Source organism: Rousettus aegyptiacus, unplaced genomic scaffold (genome assembly GCF_014176215.1).
Source record: "Rousettus aegyptiacus isolate mRouAeg1 unplaced genomic scaffold, mRouAeg1.p scaffold_m13_p_1, whole genome shotgun sequence".
NCBI lineage: Eukaryota > Metazoa > Chordata > Mammalia > Chiroptera > Pteropodidae > Rousettus > Rousettus aegyptiacus.
This window is the reverse complement of record NW_023416284.1, coordinates 128,306,788-128,328,279: the sequence shown is the minus strand read 5'-3', so window position 1 is coordinate 128,328,279 and position 21,492 is coordinate 128,306,788. Positions and strand designations below refer to the sequence as shown.

General features: G+C 38.7%; 1 protein-coding gene across 8 annotated transcripts in view; it reads left to right on the top strand.

Moving 5' to 3' along the window:
* The first annotated feature begins 3,177 nt into the window (after positions 1-3,177).
* Positions 3,178-21,492, top strand: part of LOC107517411 (synaptotagmin binding cytoplasmic RNA interacting protein) — a 28,045-nt gene continuing 9,730 nt past the window's right edge. For 2 of the 8 annotated variants that reach the window (XM_016158100.2, XM_016158098.2), the window contains exons 1-9: positions 3,479-3,679; positions 5,905-6,023; positions 6,144-6,251; positions 8,632-8,745; positions 8,845-9,021; positions 17,185-17,320; positions 18,283-18,488; positions 20,598-20,747; positions 21,054-21,175. In XM_016158100.2, the coding sequence (XP_016013586.1) occupies positions 6,171-6,251; positions 8,632-8,745; positions 8,845-9,021; positions 17,185-17,320; positions 18,283-18,488; positions 20,598-20,747; positions 21,054-21,175 (986 nt within the window). In that variant the 5' untranslated portion in view covers positions 3,479-3,679; positions 5,905-6,023; positions 6,144-6,170. Of the gene's footprint in view, positions 3,680-5,028; positions 5,189-5,904; positions 6,024-6,143; positions 6,252-8,631; positions 9,022-17,184; positions 17,321-18,282; positions 18,489-20,597; positions 20,748-21,053; positions 21,176-21,492 lie in introns of all 8 variants that reach the window. The other 6 variants (XM_016158095.2, XM_016158093.2, XM_016158092.2 and 3 more) reach the window with 5 other exon arrangements.

Genomic DNA, 21,492 nt, shown 5'->3' with positions numbered 1-21,492 from the left:
CACACACACGCACACACACATTACAGACAATACTGCAGTAAGCATTTTGCCAAATTATTTTGTAAAAAAATGTATTCTCTCACTAGCAGTGAATGTGAGCGTCAATTTCTCTATGTCCATGCTGGGGATCATATTCAAAATTGGGTATTATCAATCTCTATTGTTGCTCTTAGTTTTGTTTGGAGCAAAAGTCCATATGAAGGGAAGTTGGAATCCAAATGGGGAAGATCTTAAATGGCAAATAGGATATAGAAATATTTTTAAGCAATGAGAAGCCAGAGAAAGAGTTTGAGAAAATTTTTTAGAAATTATAAAGTATCCAAACTTGAAGAGATCTTAAAAATTGTTTCAATAAACTCTTTTATAGATGACAAAATAGAACTGAGAAGTGAAATAATTTATCCAAGCAGATCTGGTATTAGGTCCAAGGATTTTTGGGTCTCGGTTTATTATCCTTTGGCTTTATTCAGCCAATATTTACTAAGCATTGAATCCTGTTCTAAGTACTAAAGAAGATCCAGGGAAGTAAGGACATATTTATTGAGTACTTTCTTGTGCCAGATCTTTCATAAACATTTCGATGCATCTCAGTGTATCTATCATATCCCGTGAATCAATCTACTGTTTGGTTTTTAAAAAAAGTATTATTAGGGATTCCTGATGTTTCAGTAATAGTAGTAATTCTTGGAGTCAAGCCTGGAATAAGAAGTTCTATAGGTCAGGAGGAAAATTATACTATTGTTTCACTTAAAAAGATGTCAAAAGGCTGATTGCCTTTTTTCTCAAGCTTGCTCAGGGCATCAATTAGTTCTCTGTCTAGGCCCTCAGTATGTGCAAACCTGAGAAATACCATAATTGAGGGGAGGCCAGCTGAAGCTGGGAGTGTAGCTAAGATGTGGCTGGGGAGACAGGTAGCAGGACAGATCATGGAGGGCTTTGTTGATCTCGTTAAGAATCTTTGCTCTTGGTCTAAGTGTAATGGGAAGCTAATGAACGTTTTCAAGCAGATGCTCCATAGGGTCTTATTTGCAATATATCTACATCTGTGTGTGTGTGTGTGTGTGTGTGTGTGTGTGTGTGTGTGTGTGTGTAGGGAAGGGGGGAGAGAGAGAGAGAGAGAGAGACTAGTGTTTTGAATGGATTAGGAAAGCTGTAAGAGTGGATAAATTAGGAGGCTATATACCATTAGTTGAAGTGGTAATGATGGTGCCTTGTACCCTGGTTGCAACACAGAGAGAAGTGGAAATATATTAGAGAGACAAAATTAACAAGACTTGATTTAACTGATAATGGCATTCAGGCAGAAGGTAGTGTCCTGGATGACTCTGGTTTCCAGGTAATACTTGCTGCTGGATGCAAGTGGGCAACTTGAAACGGGAACTCTGGAAATGGAAGATTAGGAGATCACCTCAGTTTTTTGAAATGTTGATTTAGAGTGCCTGAAAGCACAAATTGAGGTCAAGGGGGTGGCTAGACAAAGCAATTAGAGTTAGAGATTTTACTTTGGGAGTCTTTCGTCTTTTGGTAGATGACTTTATCTACCAAAGGTAGAAGCACTTTTTTCCACCTTTAAAGGAACTTTGATTTTCCAGGAAGGTCTAAATAAAAAGCGTTGTATGGTTCAGATCTATTATTTTCATTCCTTAATCTATAAGGTTACTCATTTTTATATTAAACATTTTGGTTGTTTTTCATTTACGGCATTATCTATGACTTTTGGATTGAGCTAAACCCCCTGTTGTTGAATTACTTGAATACCACAGCAGGTACATGTTTGACAGTAAGGGATTTTAAGTAGTGGAGATCTCTAATCCTTGCTAAACAGGTTGGTTACATAGTACTTTGATCAAATATATCATGTTTTGATCCAAGAACCTATGAAAATAACCTAGCATTTTACATGCTTAAATTAAGCACTTTGAAGAGTGCTCACCTAACTTTTTCTCGAACCACAAATCGGTTGTCATAGCATAGAGCTTATTTAGGGAAACAGTGAGCTCTAGCTTGTGTTCAAATCGGTGGGGCATTATTTTTCATTAGAGCTGCATTAGATAAAATTAGTACCCATATCGCGTCCGAAATTCAAATGCCTTTGTCTTGTCTTTCGTGTACCTAGTAAACCGGTTACAAAGGAAATGTCACTTCACACAAGATTTAGTCGCCAAGGATTTCGAAAAGAAACAGATATGTTCTTCACAGCTGCCCTAATCACGCAGCTTTGTGCTGCTTCAAGTTGCTCAAACTGTGCTATGAGGAAGCCCTTAACTGCTTAAAAGGCCAGGGACTGAAATGGAGTATTGCACAACTCTACACCAGGCGGTTTCGCTTCCAAATCTGGCCTTCGTATCATCTCAAGGCCGGAGCCGCTCCTCGCTCCAGCGGAGCCAACCCCGTTCCCTCTCAAAAGCAGCTGGGGTTTCCCCGTCCGAGCCTCGGACGCCCCTCCCTCTGTCCAAGGTTCTCGCGAAAGCGAAGCGGCGGGGTCCCAGGAGGTCCCATTGTCCAGCCAGGGAGACCTGGTCTCCCCGAAATGACTCCTGCACTTGCGTCCCGCCGGCTAGCTTAGCCAAAGGTCCGCGGATCTCCACGCCGCTCCCTTCCCCTGCTGCCCCATTGTCTGTCTCGCCCCGCCCCGGGGGACACGTGCGCCTGCAGCTTTCCCGAGCGAGGAGCGCGGGGCGAGGGCGGCGTGGACACCGCCTGGAACGGCTACGAGGCCGCCGCGCTGGGGGCGGGGGCGGGGGCCGGGCGCGCTCCGACTGGTGGGTGCCGTCCGGGGGCGCTGCGGGCACGTCCCGAGCCCCCCGCCCCGTCAGCCCGGGACAGGGCGGCTGTGTCGCGGGTGGGAGTTCAGTGGGGGTGGCGTGCGCGTGGTGCTGCGGCGGGGGTGGGGCGGGGCGGAGTGGGGAGATGCCTGTCTCCTGACAAAGGAGAACGAGTGGGACACGATGAGCCGGCCCGCCCCGCCTGGAGGAGAGCAGGAGGGGGAGTGTCGGGAGGGGAAGGGGCGGGCCTTTCATTCACTCCCGGCCCCTCCGCCGCCGCCGCCGGGGCGGAAGGGCGGGGTCTCGCGCCCCCGCGGGGGTGAGAAGCAAGGCAGGCGGCGGGCGAGAGGGTGGAGACCGCAGGCGCGCGTCCCGAGGCGTAGGCTACGTCGTCACGTCAGCGCGGGAGAGAGAAAGAGAGGAGCCGACTCGGCAGGGACTGGGGGACGGAGCTGAGAGAGCGAGAGCGGGAGGGAGTGAGCCAACGAGCGTGCGAGCGAGGAGGAGAAAGGCGGCCACTCGAGCTTGAGCGGCCGCAGACGGGAGTGGGAGCAGTAGGGGAAAGGAGCAGGGAGGGGAAAACGACAGGCCGAGAAAAGGCAGACAGAGCCTGGTGGTGTGGTTGTAGGGGGAAAGGAGGAGCTGGAGGAGGGCAGGGGCTGAGGGAGTGAGTGAGAAGCGGACGCGCGAAGGGAGGGGAGGGAAAAGGGGGGGTGTCACGCGGGGGCGCGCGCGCGCACCGGGAGCGCGCTCGGAGGCGAGTGGAACTGGATCGGGTTTGCTGCCAGCGGCGTGAGCTTCGGCCGCCATTTTACAACAGCTCCACTCGCGCCGGACACAGGGAGCAGCGAGCACGCGTTTTCCGCAACCCGATCTGCTCGGACAGGATTCCTCCGCCGCAGCCCAACGGGGAGGTAACGACCGCCAGGACTCGGGTCTGGGAGGGGAGTTCAGTGACAATTGTGGAGTGAGCTGGGGGAGGGCGGTGCGGGAGAAACCGGCTTTTCTGGAAAATGGATTCCAAGGGGGAGAGGAGCACGTTGACTGGGGCTGCTTGGGAGTAGGCCGCGGCCCGCACCGCCACTTCCTCCTCTTCTCCATGTGCTGCCGCCGTTCTGGCTTTGTCTGCTGCGCCCCAGGGAGGAGGCACCCCCGCGTCCCCGTGGCCCGCGAGGACCGCGAGCGGCGGCAGAGTTGGTGCTGTCGTGGCCGTCGCCGCGGCGTGGGAGTGGGCGGAGAGGAGCCGGTTCCGTCCAGCAGCCGCGCGGTGGGCTTGGGTGGTGCTTGCAGTCCGGCCGGCGTTGGGCAGTTCGCGGAACGCCCTCACGCCGCCGGGTTGTCGGTCCTGGCCCGAGGGTGGGACAGCTGGTCCGGGCGTTGCAGCCACTGTACGGACGGGAGAGAGGTGGGGGCTTGTATTGCGCGCCGCGGCTCTCGTCTCGGTGGGGCAGGCGGGCTGCCGGGGGTCGCCGGCGCCCGGGGCGGAGAGAGCCATGTGTCACAGCGGAGACGGCGGCGCTGGGGGGGCGGGGAGAGCCTGTGGCCTGGTGCCGACGCGGCTCCGGTGTTAGGGGTGAGATTGTGCTGCTGATGCTTTCCGGGAACTCCGACCGCGGCTTCGGATTGATGTCGGGAGCCGGTGATGATCGTCTTGGCCGGGGACTCGGTGGGTTTCCGTTGGAGGAAGTTGTAGGATATTTGAAGGCGCAGAGCACGTGTTTCTAATGGGCTCCTGGTGGCCGCGGCGGTGAGGCTGCCGCTCTGGGTGCGGAGTCGGGGGCGGGCTTTGGGATGCGGGGGTGAAGGGTGGAGAAACTGGGTGGTGGGAAGGTAGCTTGTGTGAGCGCTTTGTTCTTCGCTGACTGTTGTTACTGATCTATAAGGGGCAGGCGGGAAAAGCGCGCACTTTGGGGGTTTACTTTTGAGAAGGAAAAGCCCAGCTTTGCTTTATCCACACACCTCATTCTCTGGGCACAGCAGCGTGTGGCACGCTGGCTGGTCCCATGCTGATTGGGCTCCTTTTGTAATGTGGTTTTTCCTAGGGAGTTGTTAGCAGGTGAGTCAGGGGTGGTGCTGAGGAAACATAAGTGTCCCGCGCTCCAAATCAGGCTTGTCAGGCGTTAGTGACTTTAAGGCTTCTTTAAAGGGAGGCGCAGGCAGGCTGGTGAAGAAATTGGTAGAGAAAGTTAAGATTGGGGCTCTTATATTGTCCTCTACCCTATTTGAAGATCCTAGTTTAATTTTGCTTATTGCGTTTGAACAGATCTCTGGAAACATGGCTACAGAACATGTTAATGGAAATGGTACTGAAGAGCCCATGGATACTACTTCTGCAGTTATCCATTCAGAAAATTTTCAGACATTGCTTGATGCTGGTTTACCACAGAAAGTTGCTGAAAAACTAGATGAAATTTACGTTGCAGGTAAGAACTAACACTTGCAAAATTATATTATGAAATTTTTCTATTGGATTTCTAGCTTTGAGCTAAAATAGCAACTTTTTGTGGTTTCCAATAAGTGTGGGAACTGGAGTTTTTGTTTTGCCTTGTTGTGATGGTTGTCAACTAGAGGTAAGGTGTACTGTACATAGAGGGAGGGAAGAAGGAAGGGTTAGGGAAAAGCTGGCTGGCCAGATGGATAAGTATATGATGGTAGCAACAGCTGTTTAGTGTTGGGAGCAGGCCATGTGACTTTTTGGGGGTATTTTTGTAGTAGGATTTCTGTTAAATGAAATGGTAACTATAGACTTGTAGTTTGTCTTGGTGTGGCTCTTTTTTCTAGTGGTTATTTGAGATGGAGTAGAGGTTTGTTAGTCATGCTCTGTATTTTGTTGGTTGATTTTAGAATTTGTAAGCTTATATATTTAGTGTAGAAATACTTAGTATTCAGAACTATCTGGCTTAAACACAGAACAAGATGAGAAATTGACTTAGTGTGGATGAGAGGCCTTATTTAGTTCACAGTGCAGTATAGAATGGCCAAAGTATGTGTGTTTTTCATTATATAGATAGAGGAATGGAAGAGTACTTAGTTGGCACACTTGTATCTGTACTGGTAAACAATGGTGTTGTCTTTAAAAAAAAAAAAAAAGTCTTTCCAAAAATATTAAAAGTTGACAATTAAGTTTTTTCTTCTCCAGGGCTGGTTGCACATAGTGATTTAGATGAACGAGCTATCGAAGCTTTAAAAGAATTCAATGAAGACGGCGCATTGGCAGTTCTTCAGCAGTTTAAAGACAGTGATCTCTCTCATGTTCAGGTAACATTAATGTCAGTGTAAAAAGAATAAAAAACTTGAGTAGTTTCGATGTAGTTTAAGTTTGACGTAATTGATACAGATGAGATTGTTGTAAAATATGTTTGGAAATTTTCTTTACAGAACAAAAGTGCCTTTTTATGTGGAGTCATGAAGACTTATAGGCAGAGAGAAAAACAGGGGACCAAAGTAGCAGATTCTAGCAAAGGACCAGATGAGGCAAAAATTAAGGTATGTCTTTAAAAACAACTTTTTTCCTCCCTTCAGTTTTAAAGTTCTTTCAACTATTTTCTAGCTTTGGTAAATATTCCTTGGTTGTGAAATGAGTGTTCTTTTATAGATGTTGAGAGTTAAAGACCATGAGATAATATGCTAATCTTTTTTAATTACTATTTTTTGAAAAGTTTCTTTTCTGTAGCTATTTGTTTCGAAAACAATTTGATGTTTTAAGTTTTTTTGTTACCCACTTACTGAAGTTAAATCTGTGCTGTTGGCATTTTAAACAAAAAATTTAAGGAAATCCATCTACTATGTTTTTAGATGCTTTTTGAGAAGCCGCAAATACAGCTTTTACTGACAGTGGAACCAAAAATGGGAGGGGATCCGTCCATGCCATACTAGTGTAAAGTGTACATTTAGCATTAACTGCTTTTCTTGGGACTGTCAAACCGTCAAATGGATTTAGAATTTTAACAGTGCCTTCTTCCTCCTCAGTTACTATGGATTATTAAGTCTAAACTGTTCTAGAAAGCAGTGTGGAAATGTAAATGAGGAAACTGAGGGCCAGGAGTAGAATTTTAATTTTTTTATTTTTTAAGGTCGTATAGAATAGTTAATGGCATCAGGTTCGTCTAGATTTTGACTTTTGTGTTGGTTTTTAGTTTTGTTTTTAGTTCATAGAAAATGGGGTGATCATACTACTTTTAATCTGGTGCTCTTAATACAGTGTGCAAATGCTCTTGAACCAAAGGTTATGGTATAAAATAAATCAGTTATTGACAGTTTAGGTGTTGGGTGGTGTTTTAATGGTATAATAAAAGCAAAGCTTGGAATATGGAGTTAGCTGTTCATGTTATCCATAAATTTGAGGCTTTCCCAGGTCTAGCTGTGAGTGAATTGTGTTTCAACTGTAAACCTAATTTTTCCACAGAAATTTTATCATTTGTAATTAAATCTACCTTTGGGAGTTAGAATTATTAAAATTTTATTAAAAACTTGGTTTAATTTGTTTGTTTGGTTTTTTTTAGTTCTATGAAAGGGAGTGACTTAAATTATGGCAAGAAGGCCAGAGATGTTGTTATAGGTGGTTCGACAGAATAAGTTTTATCTCTTTGTTTTTAGGGCTTGACATAAAAGGTTTTATTTAGGTCATATAGATTAAGGGCAAAGAAGCATAGGAATTACATATGTGGAAAAGGGAAGATGAGCCATTTAATGATTTCGTTTTGTGACAGTAATAAATGTGAGTTTATTTTTGCTACTAACCCAGTGTTGCACCTTTAAGCAGACATTTGGGTATAATAGAAAAAGACTGCTTAATATCTGTAGTGCTTTGTGGGCCTTTTTGTTTTTGCCATTTACAGTATTTTTTTTTTTATAAATACTTAATGTTCTTTGAGTAGAAAGTTTCAGCTCTGTCTAGTCATTTTCATTTGCAGAGACTGAGGTGATCCCAGATCATTTACCAGCATTTTGATAAGTTTTGTCATGTGCCTGATATTTCTTTTTATTCCAGAATACATCAGCTAGTTATTAGATTGGCTTTATTACTTAGAAAATGGGTTTTGTGCTTTGTGGTTTGAGATGATGGAGAAGAGGAATAATTCTTGGTTTTTTCCTTAGGCCAATGGTGGACTACTTTCTAGTACTTTTGCCTATAATAAGGGATGAAGAGAAACTCCTAATGCTCTGAGTAAATATGAGTTGTGTAAGTTTTAACAGTTCACTTTCAGGGAGATAAAATGTGGATACTATGTCACATTGTTGCAATTTCATGAAGTTCTAAAAATCATTTTGGCTCTCATTTTTTCTGAATGATCCATGCTGTCCTGCGAAGCATGATACTTGAATATCAGATGAATAAGGTTATTTTTCCTGTAGGTCCTAAGTTTCTGGTCTTGAGTGTAACTTCTGTGAAGGCTGGCAATATGCCCAGAATGCATTGTGTACCTAGGAGTGTGGGGTATAGGGAATTTATTGGGTAAGAAATCCAGACTTGGGAGAGCTAACTTATACAGCTCCTCCCTCTTTCAGGAGAGAGTTAAACTCAACCAAATTATGTGCAGTCATCTTTTTTAGGAGGTATTAGCAAAATAGGTACATGGTACCTCGAAAGTTGTTGATGGATCAGTGTTAGTTTTTTTGTTCACTAAGCCACTACTCAATAATCAGAGACCAGCAAGTAATTTGAACAGGATCCTGAGATCTTTCACCATGAATTAGGGCTATTGCAAGTATTCATTAGAGAGGAAATTCTAAGACACCTGTTTTTAGGGAATGTTACCAAGATAATTGGGAAGATTTGAACAAGATTGATTTTGATTTTCAATTGCTAAATGCATGAGTGTGGTCTTGTGAATTAAATGTATTAATGACATTTGAATTCTTCAAGGCACTCTTGGAAAGAACAGGCTACACACTTGATGTAACTACTGGACAGAGGAAGTATGGAGGACCACCTCCAGATTCCGTTTATTCAGGTCAGCAGCCTTCTGTTGGCACTGAGGTAAAGAAACTAAAAACTTGTACCTTTTGTAGTAAATACACAAATGTCCGGTTTCCTAAAGAAACTCTCCATGGTTTTTACTTTATATTTAATTTGCAGATATTTGTGGGAAAGATCCCAAGAGATCTATTTGAGGATGAACTTGTTCCATTATTTGAGAAAGCCGGACCTATATGGGATCTTCGTCTAATGATGGATCCACTCACAGGTCTCAATAGAGGTTACGCGTTTGTCACTTTTTGTACAAAAGAAGCAGCTCAGGAGGCTGTTAAACTGGTAAGTTTTTTTTCTCCTTCAATCTTCATATTTCCTATCTTTAATTAAAGCCAAGTTTTTTCTTACTGTGCCTAAGGGTTAACCAAAGGTTTACGAAGTGCTGATTAGGCATTACCTTTCACGTTCTCTGTGTACACATTTTAGCAGTATTTTTGCATGTACAGTTGATCAGATTCAGGATTCATAAGGTAGTATGGTAGAATTCCTAGTTATTGGTTCTTTGAAATATCTGGCTTAGTTATTTTTTTTTGATTTATAGGAATGTTAAAAGATTTAGGAAGGCAGTTGTAGTAGATAGGGCTCCCATAGTTTCTGGCCATACCTGGGTTATCCCTTTTTCAAAAATATTTCACAAAGACATGGCGATGGTGAATTAAATGGTTTTGTGGTGAGTGGTGAAATTTTATTTGAAAATACAAAATGTTATGTGGGAATTTGTTATTTTCCCAACTTTAAAAAAATTTTAATGTTTCAAATCATGGCTTTTATAACCCTTTCTCAAATTAGTTTTATTACATACTGTGAGTCAAGTTTCTGTATTTCATAGTTAAAGATGCTGAGGTTTAATTTCAAACCAAGACATATAAATGGTTCACTCTGGCAGATGTTTGTTAAATTTGCTTTATCTGCCTTACATATTATATGAGTAATTCTAAACAAACTTAAAAGCCTCAGATTTATACTGTATTTTATTTTTTATTCTCTATTAGATATATTGCATTTTAAGGCAAACTTTAGGAAGAAGAAAAGTATAATCTGTTTTGCTTTCTGTATTGCTTGAATCTCTCCATTGTTGTGTATAATTGAATATGACAAAAGTTTAACGTTAGAAAAGTACGCTACTTGGAAGAATATAGATTTCTTAAAAAATAATTCAGTAGCATAGGTATTTTTAAATCATTGCTTATTTTTCCTTTCAAAAAATGTTTCCTATTTCAGAGGGGGTTTAGCTATAGGGAGCCATTCACTGGTAACCTTTGAGCTGTCCAAATTTTAGTTTAAGCAGTTCAGGTATAATTAAAGTCTTAGAGTTCTGGAAAGATACTTTATAAATCATTCAATTTAATTTATGAAAGAATATCTATGCCATGTAGTAATAAAGTAGCATTTTCAATATGGAAGTGTAGAGTAAGAAGGCAGTGAGGGTAGTATCTTACTATAAAAAGCTAGTACAGAATTTAGCCCATTTCATCTACTATATAAAGTTTTAATTTTATTAAATATAGTTACTAAGTATTATGAGTTGATTTATTGACGTTTTTAAAAGGAATTATTAAACTAACATTTGTAGCCTGCTTAATTCTTCCTACCAAAATACACCAATTATGAGGTCATCATTAGAGCTTGTTTCTAGATGATTTCCAGAAACCTTATAGTAAAGATAACGTCATTGGGCCCTTGAGCCACACTTCTTTTGCTCAGGCCTGTTTCTATGTCTGGAAGTGTACTGTTGGTGTATCCTCCCTGCCGATAAATCTGTTCTTTTGCTGGTGTAAAAAAACCAAAAACTCAAACAAAAAAATTATTGAAGGGAGATGATACATAATCCTAAGGCTAATGGTGGACTACTTTCTAGTACTTTTGCCTATAATAGAATGAAGAGAAACTCCGTGATGATTTTGAGTGCCAGTAAATACACATTATGAAATATGTTTCAGTTTGGACAGTTGCCTTGGTATAACAAAATAATGTCTAAAATTGCATTGCTGTAGGCTTAGTGTATAGACTTAGTAATATAGTTAAGTTTTTGAACTGCAATGCAGAAGTTTTCCATAGATGATCACAGAGCCGTTTTGATTGGTCTAGGAACTAACTTTGGTCCTAAACTTTTAAACATTTTTTTCTGGGTTTGTGATTTTGAGTTCTTATCTGGGGCCATGCTTAGATTTTAATGCCTGATGAATAGGAGGCTTTGCATTTTGGTGCTTTTTAAAAGATAATCTCAGTGGGAGTGATATACATCCAGAGGGATGAATTTGATGTGTTAGCCGTTGCTTTTTTAAAAAGAATGCTTTATTGTGGCTAGAATTTGATTATAGAATTGGGAGATTTGCCTTAATTCAACAGTAAAAGAATGGACTGGATTTTGAGGAAATGAAACATTCTGGAGAAATAGAAAACTCAAGTTGGCTGTTTTAGTGCTTTATATTTATTTATTTGAGGAAATAAGTACCTCTCTCAAGTATATTCTTTAAGGGATCATACTTTGAAAACTATTCCTAATTGTGTCATAGATGAGTGTCTACTCAAATTACAGCTCTATTCAAGGTGAATTTTTATGTAAGATAATTGACCTGTCATTCTAGTCGTAGATAATCAAATGTTGAGAAAAGGCCTCTTTTGCATTATTTATGGATCAGATGAGATTGAAGCACCATCTGTTTTTTGCTTTTTTGTACTGTTGAGTGTCTTTAGGAATACTTTAAATTATAATAGTTTATGTACTTGGCCTTTTTGATATGATTCAACAATTTTTCTCCTATGTTAAAAGCTATTATAGATTTTAAATTGGCATCTGAATTATAAAAATGGGATAATTGATATTAATAGCTGAAGAAGAAGGGTGAAGTTAGAAAGCAACTGCAAACTTAAATGACCCTATTTTCAGCCCATATCTATCTGCCTTGTATTTGGGGGAATAAAAAATTTCATCTCTAAATGATGTTAATCTAGCTAGGGAATCAAGATCTAAATTTGTGAAATGGAGAATAAATAGCTACTATTTGAGTGCTTGCTATGGCACAGGAGCTGTGGTAGATGCTACATTATTACTTTTAAATTACCACCTTAACCCTTTCTTCAAGGTAAGTGGTATTACTTTCATTCTGCAGAAGAGGCTGGTGGCTCGCCTGAGGTCTTACTGTTTTAGTTTGATACCAGGTTTGTTTAGGAGTGCCTTTGGTTAAGTAGACATAGCAAATAAACCTAACAGTATGGTTTGTCATCTGGTAGACTGATTCTTTATGTAGTTAGTGGTTTTGGTAGTATTGAAAGGAGTTCAGGAAGTTCTCTCTCTACTGCCAAAATATTTTTGGCATCTAACAACTTTTTACTATCCTCAGTGTTACCACTCTGGTCTAAGGTACCATTCAAAGAATCTGCCTAGTTTGCTAGTCTCACTGCTCTCTATGGCTCCTTTAACAGTCTTACCATTTGGCAGCATAGATCACAACATTTCCGTGCTGAAAACTAATAATGGCTTCCAAAGGAGGCCTTATCTGATAAGTTTCTTCTTACCTCTTTTCTCCTACTCTTTTTTTTTTTTTACCCTTCTACCCACACTTTGCCTTTTTTGTTCTCCACCTAAGCTGTGACCATTTCCATCTTATGGCTACCTTCTCTGCTTTCTAACACTTCAACCAGTTATCATAGATGTTGCCGCCTTAGCAGTCTTCTTAGGCAACTTTTCCTGACTTTGAGCAGCACCCAGCTGCCCCATGACAGTAATCTCGAACATGATAAAATAGAATGCTTGGGTGTGCTTAGAATTATTTCTTGACTTTAGAAATTATTTGCTTATCTCTCCATCAGAATATAAGTTTTTTTTTTTTTTTAACTTGTATTCCCCTACATTTAGAAGAACAGTTCCACTGTGTAATAAGTGCTGGGTAAATAACCTTACTGGATGACCAGTGCCATCTAATTCATTATTTACAACATAATTTATAATATTCCCATGTTAGCTATGGGCCATTCGCTGTTTAAAGGTTTTTTAGCTTCCTTTTGCAATTATTCTGTGCTATCTTCAGTCACAGGGGTTACCATAGATTAATGGCGGGAGTGGGGTGGTGGTGGTGGTGGTGATTCAACTATTTAGAATTCACAGGACAGGAGTTTACAATTAAAGTGGAAGCAGATTGTTCAAAGGGTAATGGAGGTATGGAGGAGTATATTGCTTTGGGTTGGGATTGTTAGAGAAAGTTTGTGATAAAAAGGTTTGAGCAGGACAATGAAGAAAATAAATGATTCTAGTTGAAGCAGTGTTTTATGGAAAGAAGTAGGAGAGATAAATTTGTATAAAGTCAGTGCCAGAAAGCATTAGTCATTACTGCTGGGTTGAGTTGCATAGTGCCATTAAAATGTTGGTCATTGGTATAGGTAACATGGTGTAAATCATGGAATAATGAAGAATGTTTGAATGACGAGAACAAAGGCCACAGGAGAGGCAGCAATAGAAAGGGGAGAGGTCAAAGATTTTAAAAAGAGAAATAGTAGTAGTAGTAGTAGTATGTTGTTGTTGTAGGCTCTATTCTAGTTTTTACCAATGATTTCAACGAGGGCAGAGTTGGACTGCCCTTGAAACATTTGGTGACTTGAATCTGCAAGTAGTGATAAATGCCCTGGGTGACATAATCAGGATGTGAAAAGATTTTTATAGCCTGGGACAGATAGTTTACACCAGCAAGATGCAATTGAGTAGAGACAAAGACAAGCCTCCTACACAACTAATATCACAAGCTGTAGTGTGTGCCAGCAGAGTGGTATGGTTGCCAAATAAACTAAGGTAATCATAAACTACATGTTAAAGAGGCATGGTATCTAGAAGTGAAAGGTTAGTAAGAGTCTCCAGCTTATTCTAGACACCTCAACTTCATTCTGCATCTACAGTATTATGTTACCAGATGTCACTATTTGGTGACACTCTTGGAGGTACTTTTGTTTGCCAATATCAGAGAAGGAATGATTAGCCAAGCACAGAGAACAGTTGAGTCATGATGAGCATTGTGTACAGGTATATGAAGTGCTGTCATTTGGGGGAAGGAAATAGACACTAGAATTTTTAGGGAGGCAGATTTAGCTCAATATAAAGAACACTTTGTAATTAAGAAATGTTTAAAAATAAAGTGGATAGGCTTGGCAGGTAATGGCTTTGTTGCTATAAGAAGAGTTTGGACTGAGCAACCACATCTGGATCAGACTCCAAATCTGAGATTACTAAATTTTGGGGGGATTTGGTGACTAGCTATGAGGAAGGGAAAAAGTGACTTGATATTTTGAGCCTAGATGACAGAAATAGTCTAGACTATACAATTCCTGTTTTGGCATTTGAAATACTGAAACACCATTGATTAATGTTCACAGTTTATCTTAATTTCATTTGGTCACCTAACTTTGGTACTGGGTCTGAAAGCTAGATTTCTAAAACTTAACATCAGTGCCCACCTTCCTATAGTTTGGAAAGACCTCTTTTTTAAAAAAAAATTGAAACCGTCATAGTGTTCTGATGTACTAATTCTTCTTAATTCTTGAGAGTTAGGGTTTATTAGCAAATTAAAATCTCTTAGGGTTCAGAACAGTTTGCTTTGTTATGCCCTTTTGCCATCTGTCACCGACCTGCTGGATATGAAGTTTAGTTTATGAATTGAAAGTGATAAAGTCTTTGAAGAATGAGAAAAGTTAAGCAGTTCGGATATACATGTGAAAGTGCATGCCTATCTGTAGATGGGAGATCGGGCATTGCTTCAAAATGTTTGTTTATAGGTACTTTTGCTTTGAATAATATGTTCAGAGGGTCGCTTTTGCTCCTTTAATGACTTATTTTCATTGGAGAGCCAATTTACTCTTATAGATTGTTTTGGGTTTTTTTTTTTCCTTCTTTTTTTTTAGTTAAGAGGGATGAGTTATAGTTTACTTTAAATTTTGCTAAATCTTAATGTCATTAATATTGTTCAGAGATTATAGCCATCCTAAATATATCTTTTACTTACCCTTCCTTGAGTAATCATAGCAGGGCTAGTTATGGGTTAGAAGCGAAAAACTTTTTCTTCTGGAAATAATCATGAAAACGGTTATTATTACTATTTCGTTATATAAATGTTGATAGAAGTAATATTACCAAGAATTTTAATATTTTTACAAGTTTATTTTTTTAACTTGCGTATTATAGTAAACAGCTCCTGCTCTTAGAACATTTGGAAAATGAAAATACAGAAAGGAAAATTTTACCAAATCCTGTTATCTTCAAAATAACTCGTGTTTCTTCTTCCTTTAAACACTCTGTATTTCTTTCCATTCTTTTTTTGATATTTTGTTTTTGTCAGCTCCTGGAGTTACAGACTAAATGACCAAGCTGAAACACATTGATTTGTCGCTAATCTATTTGCTGCTAGATTATAAAAAATCTAGGGACTATACATGTCTTAAAACAATTTATTGTGTAAGGTTAGCTTATTTGTGAATATAAGGTATTGTAATCTACTTGTCTATAATCTCATGTAATGATGGATTCATCCATAGCTCTGTTATTTGCAGGTAACCTGTGTAGTTCTACTTTTAAGAAGTTTTTGATCCAGATAAAATATAAATGCTATGAGAAAACTGTTTGTGATACAGTTTTTAAGCCCCAGATAATTCTTTGTCATGCTGGCCTATCCTGTGAATTACAGGATGTTCAGTAACATCTCTGGCCTCTACCTACCCAATAAATACCAGTAGCAAGCCTCCCACCCTTAGTTAACAACCAAAAATGTTTATAGACGTCAAATATCCCCTGGGGTGGCAAAACCACTTCTGTTGAGCACTGTTTATTGGTTTGTGTTAACATAAAGGAGGGCATTTTTGTTGACCTTTATAGGATTTAGGAATTGTAGAGTATTTTGATGGTTGAGCTCTAAACTACAGGTATTCAGAGGAGTTTGGATAGTGGAAGTGTCGGGGAAGCATTTTATACAGAGGCTGAGCAGTCTGAAACTGTTTGAGAAATGATGTAAATAGCTTAAGATTATAGTATTATGGCGAGAAAGGGGAAATGCTAGGAATTTTAGAGCGGACTTGTATGATGTCCAAGCATTCAAACTTTATCTATTTGGTGATGGCCTTTAAGAGATTTTTTTTTCAGTAGGTAAAAATTGTGATTATTGGAAAAAAAAAAAAGGCTTTGGCATAGCTGTAGAGACTAGAGAGTCGTGGGATCATGATGACCAAGAGACTTGGATAGAGTAAACTGAGTCAGGGGAGTAGAAAGTACAGCTGTTCTGAACTAGATAAAGGATGTTTGAGCTTTATGTTTAATTTGAATGTCTAGAGATGGAGAGAGGGACGGGGAGGGATCAATTTTCTGAATTTGTTTTTTTCTCTTACACCTGTTAGCGAGAATGGGAATAATAGGGAAAAGGGATGGTTTTCCTTTTGCCAGCTTTTGCCATAAGGCTGTTCTGTAAGTTGTACGGAAACTCATATGATTCTTGAGTTATATATAGGTTCACTTGTATGTACATTAAAGGTATATTTTGAGGCCAGATGTGAGGGGAATTAATTAATTATTGCTGCTGCTGCTGCCACCATTATTACAGCTTGGAAATTTTGAGGTGGTTTTAACTAATATGTATATAATCCACTTTTCTAGGTAACTTGAATACTTTGGAACTTTGGTTTGTAAATAATGCTGATTGCTACCAATCAGTATTTGCCACTTTGACAGATTGGCTTTTCCCTCTGCAGTATCTCCCACTTCTATGGGATATGGTTACTTGAATATTAAGTTTACTTTTTACTGTAGTTTTATAGTTACTTCTGTACTTTTACTTTAATGCACTTTTCTCCAACTTCGTTGCAGGCTTAATGAAAAAGTGGATTCAGGGTTGGATTCAAACTAACAAGGTTCTCCCTTTTAGACTTAAGTTTATTTGAAGCTGAAAACCCGTCATTGCAACTCTGTTTAAGAGGTTAAGGGGAGACGGGAAAATAGGTTCTGGTAACAGAAAGGCAGAAAGCTTGTTGGTATTTGCCTGAGGATAACTGGTTGGCAGAGTAGAATTAAATAGAAAGTAAGGTATTGTGGAGTCAGCTGTTTTGAATGTAAGCTCCTACAGACCTGATTACTAGTTGATAATAAGTTGCCTAAATTTCAGGATCTTGAGAGGTGTGTGTGTGTGTGTGTGTGTGTGTGTGTGTGTGTGTGTGTGTGTTAATTTAATCCATAAACTTGAACTTGTTCAGTATGTTTTGTCAGTAGTCTTCGTATCTCTCAGATTATAATTTTCGCATACAGCGCCTTGATAGTAACTATATTTTTTAAATGATAAATTCTTGAGAAACATAATACTGAAATTCTAATTTGTTAAAAGCTTGCGTTAATATATGAGATATGCATAGCTTTCTAAAATAAGCATTTACAGTAGGATTTATAAGTATAAAAGCGTCATGTACTTTTTCCCCTTTCAGTATAATAATCATGAAATTCGTTCTGGAAAACACATTGGTGTCTGCATCTCAGTTGCCAATAATAGGCTTTTTGTGGGCTCTATTCCTAAGAGTAAAACCAAGGAACAGATTCTTGAAGAATTTAGCAAAGTAACAGGTAAGTTGGATTTATTTGGAAGGAGGTATGACTTTTAATACTGAATGTAATTGCATACTTCTATGTGACAAGCACTGTTTTAAACACTACAGTTTATTGACTCATTCTTGCTACAGCCATATGAGATAGGTAACTATTTTTCAGATAAGGAAACAGACAAAGTGTTTTTGGGAAATAACTTGATGAATGTTATGTAGTTAGTAAGGAATGCAATTGGATTTGAACTCAGAATGCAGAATCATTGTTGTATATCCCTTGTTTTGGAAGATAGTGTTTCTTTGTGTTTGTATGCATTTCTAGGTGGTAGTTTACAGTGTTAGGATTGTTTGATGTGAAGTGATTTGATTTTCCACATTATAGGAATAATAAGTACTCTTGATAGAAGCAGAGATTATACAGTCAATGTGGTGCAATTTCTTTGAACTGTAAAGCATTTTTTTATGTTTCCAGATGACAGGCTGCTTTTATTAGAAAATATTTTTGTGTGCCTAGAATGTTTAGCAAATTATCCGCCTGTTATTAGTCTCCAGGGACATTTGAAATTCTTATGTAATAACTGATATATTCTATTTTATTTGAAATAAAGCTGTTGATACCTGAGGCTAGAAAAGTGTCATTAAAAAATTTTAGTGTTTACTTGTATAATAAGAAAAATGTCTGAACACATCTGACCTATACTGCCATTTTCCTAAAGCAGTTATGTAAAAATTTTATGCCTCTTTGTCATTAATAGAAGCAGGATAGTCTTTAGGTTTATTTTAAGAGAATATATTTTCTTTAATAGGGATATCTGTGTTGGGAACATTTGAAAAGTGTGAATTAGGTAAATTACCTGGAGAATTCTCTCTGAAGATAAATGATTTTTTAAATTTTGATATTCAAATATTAGAAAAATAAATCTTTTGGTCTACTTCTTGCTTGTCATTTTATCTGATTTCTCTGGAATGGTTGCTTACTTTCAGAGGGTCTTACAGACGTCATTTTATACCACCAACCAGATGACAAGAAAAAAAACAGAGGCTTTTGCTTCCTTGAATATGAAGATCACAAAACAGCCGCTCAGGCAAGGCGTAGGTTAATGAGTGGTAAAGTCAAGGTCTGGGGAAATGTTGGAACTGTTGAATGGGCTGATCCTATAGAAGATCCTGATCCAGAGGTTATGGCAAAGGTAATGACAGTCAAGTTAAATTTTTTAAGGGGTTGGTGTGGGAGAGGGGAAGGGGAACACTTTAAAAAGGGAAAAAGCATAAAATGAATTGTGTATTTTTTTTAAACCATTTTTGAAAGAGAGAAGTATTCTTTATTAAGGCCATAAGCCAGAAATAGTACCATGTGCATGGAGAATGAGTATAGAAATTTATTTATGGACACTTGGCCATAATTGTATAGCTGTCATACTCATGATGAAGTAGTTAGCCCACATGCTGTGGAGATGGTTCACTTATTTTTGTGTGGATTTTAAGAGCAATTTGAGATTTTGAGAATGGCGCCATTAGCTTACATGGTTTTTGTGTTAAAAGTCCTGTTCCTAAAAATAGTGAACTGTACTGGCCTCAGCAGAGCTGCTGCAGTTACAAGGTTTAGCTATTATTAGGTATCCTGCTTCAGCAGTCAATTGAGACATCCTATGAGAACAAACATCTCTTGAGTCAACATTTTACTCAGTAGTGGTTTGCAGTTAAGTTATTCTACCTTTTTGTCATTAAGAATCCCTATTAATGGTTATAGGCTAGCAACTACAATTAGTTCACTTAAATCAAAAGAACAGCGAAATGCTAGAACTGTGAATATTATGAAAGGATAAGTTGACTTGAGGACGGAAGATAGTTTGGATTCTTTTTCCTCTGGCCTATTAAGCTTTCATTGGGTTATTAGTACTTCAGATTAAGAAATTTGGATGCTCTTTCATGTGTTAGGAGGAAGCAATAGTTTTTTTTAGCTATTAAAAGGGCACATTTTATAGTTGTCCTTTGAGGAGAATACAAGATTGCAAGAATTTACTTTTACCTTAATATTTTGAACTCTCTCCCCCTTTAAGAACTTAAAAGCAGGTCCTAATTAGTTTTGACCACCTGTGGTGTGTTAAATGTTCAAGGGCTATCTCATAGGGCTATCTCATATTGTTAGGAAGTAACTGCCTTTAGTTTGATTGCAAATAATTACTAAATAAAACTACAAAGCATATGGTGTTTTTTGTTTTTCGTTTTTAGCAGAAAGTACAGAGTTACCATATATCCTCTGCCCACATGCACAGTCTTCCCTTGCTGTCAGCATCCATACCACAGTGGTACATTTGATACAATGAGTGAACTTACATGGACACATTATTATAACTCAAAGCCCATAGTTTACATTGAGATACCATTCTAATAGATATGTGGTGGTATCTCACTGTTTTAATTGGCTTAATTTTGTACATTCTTTGGATTTGACAAATGAATGACATGCATCCACTTTTATAGTATCATACAGAATAGTTTCATTGCCCCAAGAATCCTCCCTCCTCTGCTTATTCATCCTTCCCTCCCCTCTTACTCCTGTCAACTGTTAGTTTTTTACTGTCTCCATAGTTCGCCTCTTCCCAAATGTCATACAGTTGGTATCATGCAGCATGTAGCTTTTAAAGCTTATCTTTTATTTACATGCTTTAAGTTTCCTCTGTTTGTTCATACTTGCTAGTTCATTTCTTTTAGCTCTGAATATTTCATTCCCCTACAGAAGGATTTCTTGGTTGTTTCCAAGTTTTGGCAATTATGAACATGCAGGTTTTTGTGTGGATGTGTTTTTAACTTATTAGGGTAAATAATAACAAGGAGTGCGATTGTTGGATCCATATGGTAAAAGTACATTCATAAGTAGCTGCCAAACTTTTCTCCATATTGACTGTACCATCTTGCATTCTCACCAGCAGTGTTCTGTTTCTCCATATCCTTGCATTTGATGACATTAGTGTTTTGGATTTTGACCATTCTAATAGATATGTGGTGGTATCCCACTGTTTTAATTTGCAGTTTCTTCATGACACGTGATGTTGAGCATCTCTTCGTATGCTTATTTGCCATCTGTATATCATTTTTGGTGAGATGTCTGTCCAAGTTTTTTGCCCATTAGATCCAACAGTCACGCTCTTTGGTCTTTATCCAAATGAAAACTTAGTCTATTATTTTTCTGATATTCTTCTAATGGGTTGTTTCTGAAGTTGCAAGGTGGGTTATAGCATGTTGGAAATTGAGCTCTTTGGAAATATACAGGGAGTTTGTTTTCTTTTAAATTTCAGGTAAAAGTGCTATTTGTACGCAACCTTGCCAATACCGTAACAGAAGAGATTTTAGAAAAGGCATTTAGTCAGTTTGGGAAACTGGAACGAGTGAAGAAACTAAAAGATTATGCTTTCATTCATTTTGATGAGCGAGACGGTGCTGTCAAGGTAAATAACGGGGAATAATTATAGGCATCTAAATTAGACTAATCATTTTTAGTCATTCTAGAATCAGAATGTTTTAAAAAATTGAAAGAAACTCAGGCATCAGGTAATCTACTCAAGCTAACTTTTATTCACCTTAACAAATTGTATAACTAAGTCAAAAATATTAGTTGAAAAGCTGGATCTTCGAATAAAATATAAGAATCCTATTTTGTCTCATCTTTTCAAAATTAATGATAAATGATTTTTTAACTTTAAATGAATCAATTGCTTTTGAAGTCTTATATTGATCGAAATGTAATTTTTAAGGCTATGGAAGAAATGAATGGCAAGGACTTAGAGGGAGAAAATATTGAAATTGTTTTTGCTAAGCCACCAGATCAGAAAAGGAAAGAAAGAAAAGCTCAGAGGCAAGCAGCAAAGAATCAAATGTAAGTGAAAGTTGTATAAATTTTAATGTTGGTAGATTAACTGGTGATTAATAGGCGTTGCTCAAACCTGCTAAATTTGTAACATGACTTTACCTTTTAAAGAAGACTTGAAACCTTTGAGGCACATAGAAGTTCCAGGAATATAATAAAGAAAAGTTTATTGATCTAATGCTATTGACTAACGTGACAATAATAATTCTAAATAATTGGAATTTTGTATAAGTAAAAATCTAGGATATTTACTATTACATATTTTGCAAAATGTGTTCTTGACTACGTTTTAAGTATTAGCTATACAAGTCTTAATATAATTGGTT